The sequence below is a fragment of the Epinephelus moara genome, chromosome 15 (genome assembly GCF_006386435.1).
Source record: "Epinephelus moara isolate mb chromosome 15, YSFRI_EMoa_1.0, whole genome shotgun sequence".
In the NCBI taxonomy this organism is placed as follows: domain Eukaryota; kingdom Metazoa; phylum Chordata; class Actinopteri; order Perciformes; family Serranidae; genus Epinephelus; species Epinephelus moara.
The window spans coordinates 1,445,308-1,452,190 of NC_065520.1; the positions used below are offsets into that span (position 1 = coordinate 1,445,308).

The following is a 6,883-nucleotide window of genomic DNA, read 5'->3' on the forward strand; positions in this document are numbered from 1 at the left end:
TTTTCTTCCTCATTAATAAAACCCTTCATTTGAAAACTGCATTTTGTGTTTACTTGTGTTATCTTTGATTAATGTTTAAATTTGTTTGATGATCTGAAACATTTAAGTGTGGAAAACATGCAAAAAAGTAAGAAATCAGGAAGGGGGCAAACACTTTTTCACACCACTGTATTTGTATGTACATGTCTTTTTTCTCTTATAAATATCAATATCAATAAATGAGCCTTGGGTTACACTACATAGGTTGTGTAACAGTTTGTAAACAGATTTTGTGATATAGTTTTGCTGTGGTTAAACATGGACCCCTATGACTTCAATTCATCAAGAATTCTCTCTGATTTTTGGATTCTTTGTTCACTGTGGAGGCTTGTGAGAAAAAGTTTTCTTTACAAATTCAACAGAACACTGATTGACTAATCGATATACAAATTATCATTTTGGGGGTGGAGTATGCCTTTAATCAAAAAAAAAAATTCAAACAAGAGAATCTGTCTTACTGGAGGACTGCAGTCGAGCCAGCCCACTGGACGAATCAAAACTCTGGCTGTTACGAAGCAAAGAAGGGGAAGCACTAGGATTGGTTGGAATGGGCACACTGGGCATGCTGGGAGTTCTTACAAGGTTAGGCATGCTCCTCCGCAGCTTATCTGCCAGAGACGGACACACAAATAAATGAGGTTAAAGGTGCACCAGAGGAGATTTAAATAGAAATTCTAAAATAGAAACAGACCTAGCCTAAAAGCCTACAGTCTCAACACACGTTATTCCAACAAACCAGTGTGTAGTGTGAGCTGTTGGTCATGCCTGTTCCTTTATTCTGACTCCATCTCTTAAGACGGCACATAAAGCTGGCCGTGAGAACAGTTTCCAGCCCCCTCAGTCAGATATACACTCCTAACCCTAATCCCATCAAACTCTCCTTTTCGTCTCCGCCTCGGAACGGAAACGCACGCCAGTCTGAGGGCTTTAAGAGTGGTTGTACAAGAGGCTTAGACAAAGTTATTATTAAGTGGTAAGGACATCAGTGCGGGTCATTCCGAGGCACCGACGCTTGATTTGAGAGCGAAGGCGGGATCCATTTAAGTGAGAAATATTATGAGAAAGAACATTTACAAGTAACGCATTAATAAGTGTAATGAGGCTGTGTTTAGTCACAGAAAAGACCTGTTAATATTCAACATAAAAAATTTAATTTGTATAAGGTTTGGATACATGAATTTGTTTTTGGATTTAGTAAAAAATAATGTGGACTTACTCTCATACTCAGCTGGACACCATGATGAAGTTTCCCCAAAACAATACACGTACACATATATACAAATACACACAAATATTTCACGTACAAAACATATAAACAAAAGAGATTACTGATTAGTACGGGTGACAGTTTCATTCAAATTTACTCCCTTTTTATCACGTAAAAATTAAATAAAGACTCAGAAGACTCTTCTGAGTTGTATTATGGGAAGTGAAGGATCTATGGTTTATGGATATCTCAGCCACTGTAATTCTGACCACTGCTTGTTTTTAATCTGTCTTTTGCGAGTCCATGAACTGTATGGAAGTGCAATACTAAAATGTCTGATGATATAAACAGACTAATAGAACAAGCTGTGAAACAAAATCTTTTTATATCATCACATTAAAATGGGCGAGGGTTCTTTTCTGGTCAAGCAGTGTGCAAGATTTAGGGGGATATAGTGGTATAGTGGTAAAATCTGTGTTTTTTATGCTCTCATTGCAGAGGGGCTGCAAACAAATTTGACACAAATTTGCTAAACCGCAAATATCGCTCCCTACAGCCAGTGTTTGGTTTGGTACTGTAGAAACGTGGCGGTGCAACATGCCGATCTCCACAGAGGAGGACTGGCTCCCTATGTAACTATTAACACAATTATTCTTTTTATCAAGTGATTATACACATATTTATTATATTAGGAATAAAATGCCATACAACTGCTGCCTTTTCTGACTTTGTTAAGCATCTATAATTTTTTAACTTGTATTCCTTAAAGAAATATCGATTGCTCATATTTATAGTCAATTTTCAGATTTTTGTTTCAATTTTTTTCCTAATGTCAGATATTGAATGGATGTCTCCAAGTTGATGGAGGTTGGTGGACTGTGAAAACACCAGGCACAGTGATGGAAATACATCCAGGACATCCCTGTCTGATGATGTATTTTATAGATATATACAGAGCTGTAACGATTGATTGATCAGCTGTCAACTTTTTAATTTATCACCAACTAATTCAGTAATGAGAAATCGTTTTGTTTTTTTTTAACAAGATTTTAAAAGAAAAAAAAATTCTCTTAATCCAGCTTCTTCAACATGAATATTTTCTTCCTCCTCTATGACAAGTGAACTAAATATATTTGGGTTGTGGACAAAAAAACACTTTTGAGGAAGTCATTTTGGGCTTATTATCAATATTTTCCACCATCTTCTGACATTTTATAGAGCAAACAACTCAACTCAAACAGTGGAAAGATTAATCCACAATGAAAATAATAGCTAATTGCAGCCTAAGATCTATAAAAGAAACATGCTCATTTGGAGTCGCATTTCTTGCCACCATGCAAGCCCAGTATCCTCTCTCTTTTAGCTCTGTTTTGGTCTCCACCACCTCCTGAGGGAAATATCTTGCTCTTCTGCTGCTAAATGCTCCACCGGCTAGTCGCTAATATCTGTTGTCTGCCATTAGGTGCTGGGCAGGTAGTGTACACAGTGACTTTTCTCACCTGATCCTGGTCTGAAGCCCTGCTGCTCGACTGCGCAGAGGCTGCCCAGTCCAAGCCCCTGCGGCTGGGCTTGGAGCTGCGGTTGAAAGGCGAAGCCAGCGGAAGGGTAAGGTGGGGTGGAGGGGGTGGAAGGTGGGGTGGACAGGGAGCTGGTGCTTCTTCGCCAGTCTCGGATGCTGGAGAAAGTGTGGGAGTGGGGCAGGCGGGTGAGGCGTGGCTGCGGCGGGGGCAGGAGGCCGTAGTCTTCGTCGTCCTCCTCGTCTTCCTCCTCCAGGTCGGGGCCGGCGCTGAGCTGGCTGAGCTGGAACGTGAAGCTCTGGCTGCGGCGGTTGGCCAGGACGGACGACGTGCTGGCGTAGTCCTGTCTTAGACCTGGGGGAGCGAGATATGAGGACCAGCGTGCAAAAACACACAGACACACACAGACACACACACAGACACACACACACACAAAGGGTGGGGACAAACACACACGGACACAGTCATCACCTCCTGGGGTTAATGAAGCTGAAGTAGCGATGAGCTCTGAGATCTGGTGCCATATGTTAAAATATTAGATAGGAGGGAACAATAGGGACAGATGGACAGCAGAAGAAGTCAGTTGGCACAAAATGACAGACGCAACTACACATAACAGCCGAAGTTAAAAAATCACTTTTCACAATAATTCTGAAGTTTTGACTAGATTTTGCTTGAAATGTATGTTTAAAGGACAACTTCAGTATTTTTCAACCTCGACCCTATTTTTTCGTGTTTTTGTGTCCAAGTGACTATTTAGACAACAATTCTTGAAACTAGTACAGTACTGAGAGCGCTACAGCCAACAGCAACTGAACAGGCTGCAATGTAACCACTTGGGGCAATTGTTTACTGTCAATTTACGTCCACTAAAAGTGTTTGTTTTTGCCACTGACAGGCTCAGATTATTGTCATAAGTGTCTGACAACATTATGAAAAGGATCCCTACTGAGATAGAGTAAGATCCAGCCCCAAAATTGCTATCACCAAACCCACCAGACTCCGTTTAAAACATGAGTAATTTTGTCATCATATGACACACTTCATTCAAAGTTGACAGTAAGAAAATAAAAACACACAAAAACCATCTTGGTTCAATCTTTTCACAGCTCCAACAATCACCAGCTCTGGTTTGGTTGAAATTAACCCTTTATTCACCCAGTTAGATGTGAAAACATGCTGGCTCTATACACATTAAAATTACTACTTATTTAAATGGAGTCTGGTGGATTGATTCCAAAGGTGAGATACTTAAAGTGTTTGGTGGAAACAGGACTTTAGATTTAAAAAAGATGGGATAACAGGGACCACGTTGAAAAATAGTTTCCGTTCCAGATGAACTCTTTGTAGGACTGATACACAATAATAGCATTGCTGGGTTTGATGAGTTTGGGTTGTTTTTTTTTTGTAATGAACAGTTAGATTGTTTTACGAAAACATTTTTGTACTTCAGGTTCTTTTTTCACACACATCCAATCACTACAGTGGATTTTGGGCCCTCATGAGACCAGATAGTTCAGAGTAAACTTTCAATCAAATGAGCCTAAGAAATGTGTGCAAATTAAAAATATATAAGTTAAACTATGCAAAAAAATGACATTTTTTAAACAGGTAAATATGTAAGATTTTCCTGATGTGTCTAGTATTTCTTATTTATCTGCTTTCTAAATAATAAACCTCACTGATCTGAATCTTGATAGCCTTGCAAGCATCGGAATAATCTTGTTTCTTTATGATGAACTGCACTGAATAATGTTATAAGTTAACACCTGTGTGCAAGTCCACATTTCTGCTCAGTTCAATCCTAAATTCACTCCACAGCCCTCCAGTTTGGGAACCACTGGCCTTAAATAAAGAACAATACAGCCAGCGTGCAGTAGGATAACTTCCCTGTAATTTGCAGTTTTAATTACACACTGTTTCTCAGATCAAGAGACAGAAATGCTCTCATTAGGTCTGTTAAATCTCAACAGCAGAGTCAAACTGCTGCCTGTTTTCCTGCTCAGTGTTGCATGTGTGTGTGAATCAGTAACTTACTCTCCTCCTGCAGTCGGGCCATAACCTGGACGTCGGTGAGGTCCTGCAGTTTGTATCCCAGAGTGATGGAGTCGTCCTCCACCTCGGAGGAACCAAGGTCGCTGTCCATGGATGACTGTGGGCTGAGGGTGGAGCGCCGGAGGCTGCGGCCTTCAAAGAAAAATAAAACCTCAGTTCTCCTCATCTCACCTTCACAGCTCTTTTCTGACAGAGTTAAACTAACGAGACGCTCGACCACACTCAGTTTTGGTAGCTCGGTAATGAGAAAAGCCCTCGAGTCTTCTGAGTGTCCTCTGCATAAAGATGAAGGAGCCAAACTAATGGAGGCTCTGAGATTTAGAGTCTATTAAGCACCAGTGAGGCAGAAATATTATCAGAGAGGTTACACCAACCTCTCCCTGGTTAATGATATTCCAGATATCTGCGCTCTGTGGCTGCTCTCTTCAATAATCCGTCCCATCATTGCTGTTATTCTAATTACTCTTGTTACAGTTTGCTCTTATGAGGTGACTCAGGCCAAGTTTTCTGCAGCTTTTATTAGTTTTTTTGAGTCATGTTCACCCACATTTTACATATTTTCTCATTTACCTCTAATGGTGGTTCACTTGAACTGCTGAAATAGTCCCTGCAGTATTAAAACTGTTTACCGAGCGCGCTTTGGATTATTCTCAGTCATCTGGGCTTCGTTTCTGGAAACACATGTTGCTGCTGAATTGTTTTTAAGTGGAAACGGACAACTTATCTGGTGTTTTTGTTGGCGCTGCTGTTGCAAAGACAACCCGGATTAATTCATATTGAGACACTAAATCAGCACTCCACTTACTGAAAACAAATTACCAGCCATTTTTTTAATAAGTGATGTAGTCTAATTTGAATACTTTTGGATTACTTCAGACATTCAAACACTGAAATAATACACCATATACAAAAACAATGGAAGCAGCCACAAAAAGTTCCACAAATACAAAAACTGACTGCTTGAATCTTCCACTTTACTCAACGGCACTTTCCCCCCCGCCACAAATTAGAGCACTTGTCTAAGAATATATGTACATCCAGCACACTTTTCATGAGCTAAAAGGAGCGGTGTGTAGGATTTAGAGGCATGTAGCGGTGAGGACAACTTCTCCTATGTGCCAAGTGTGATCTCCCGGTTAGAACTGTCACTGATCATTGTTCAGGATGTTTTTACCCGGAGTCGAATTATCAGCAGACGTCTCTTCCTCCTCAAAACAAATGGACCAGGTGAACTTAAGAGCCATATGTTCATGAGGGTTAAAATTATAATATTGTAATATTATTGTATAGTGGGGCCTCTCGAGATTCCAACCTCTAGTAATCCATTACTACCCAAGCCCTTTTTTTCAGCCTGAGGTTTGTGTCATTGTTATTGATTTGGCACAACATGCAATCACCTCATGTTTGACTACAAGCTAGAGGTCCTACCCCTAGATTTGTGCGTTCCCGTGAGGGGTAGGGGTGTCCCAATTCCTTTTCGCGTGTAGGGGTAGGGGGCATAACGAGGGGTAGTGGGTATGAAACTAGCCCTTCGGAGCAAGGGATTTCAGATGCTGACTCAACCTGATCTCACAGAAATACGTGAAATGACCACGACCACTACTGTTTTGTAGCTGCTGTCTGCCGTCTGTGGGCTTCATTCCATTTCAGATTGCCATCCGTCTGCCGTAACTGAATCCAAACGCCACTAATAAATAAATAAATAAGAAGATAAAAATAAGGCTGAGAACGGAAGAACCAGAGAGGAAACACCATCACATGGAGCCGTCTGCCCCTGGCAACCCGGCCACCCTCCACTCCACCAGGGGAGAGTGGACCCCAAGCCAGCGCCGCAGAACCAGCGGCTGCCCCGCTGGTTATACCTCCGACCGTGGCAGCTGTCACACAAACCGCTGCTGAAAATTATACATTTTGATACAGGTAGGCTATATACATATTGCAAAATTCTGTAAAAGTACACCAAAGCATATTTTCATTTCCAAATATTTATTTGAAAACGAAACCATTCATACGGTCAATATAAAACATTTTGTTAGTAATAAAAAACAAATGTAATCTCAATGTG

At 40.8% G+C, this 6,883-nt stretch overlaps 1 protein-coding gene across 1 annotated transcript in view; it reads right to left on the minus strand.

Moving 5' to 3' along the window:
- The window catches only part of LOC126401819 (SLAIN motif-containing protein 1-like), a 27,986-nt gene that overhangs the window by 4,466 nt on the left and 16,637 nt on the right, over nucleotides 1-6,883 (minus strand). Inside the window, exons 5-7 of the mRNA XM_050063331.1 lie at nucleotides 4,801-4,950; nucleotides 2,746-3,117; nucleotides 498-647 (exon numbers count right to left, since the gene is read on the minus strand). Of these exons, the coding sequence (XP_049919288.1) occupies nucleotides 498-647; nucleotides 2,746-3,117; nucleotides 4,801-4,950 (672 nt within the window). The remainder of the gene's footprint in view (nucleotides 1-497; nucleotides 648-2,745; nucleotides 3,118-4,800; nucleotides 4,951-6,883) is intronic.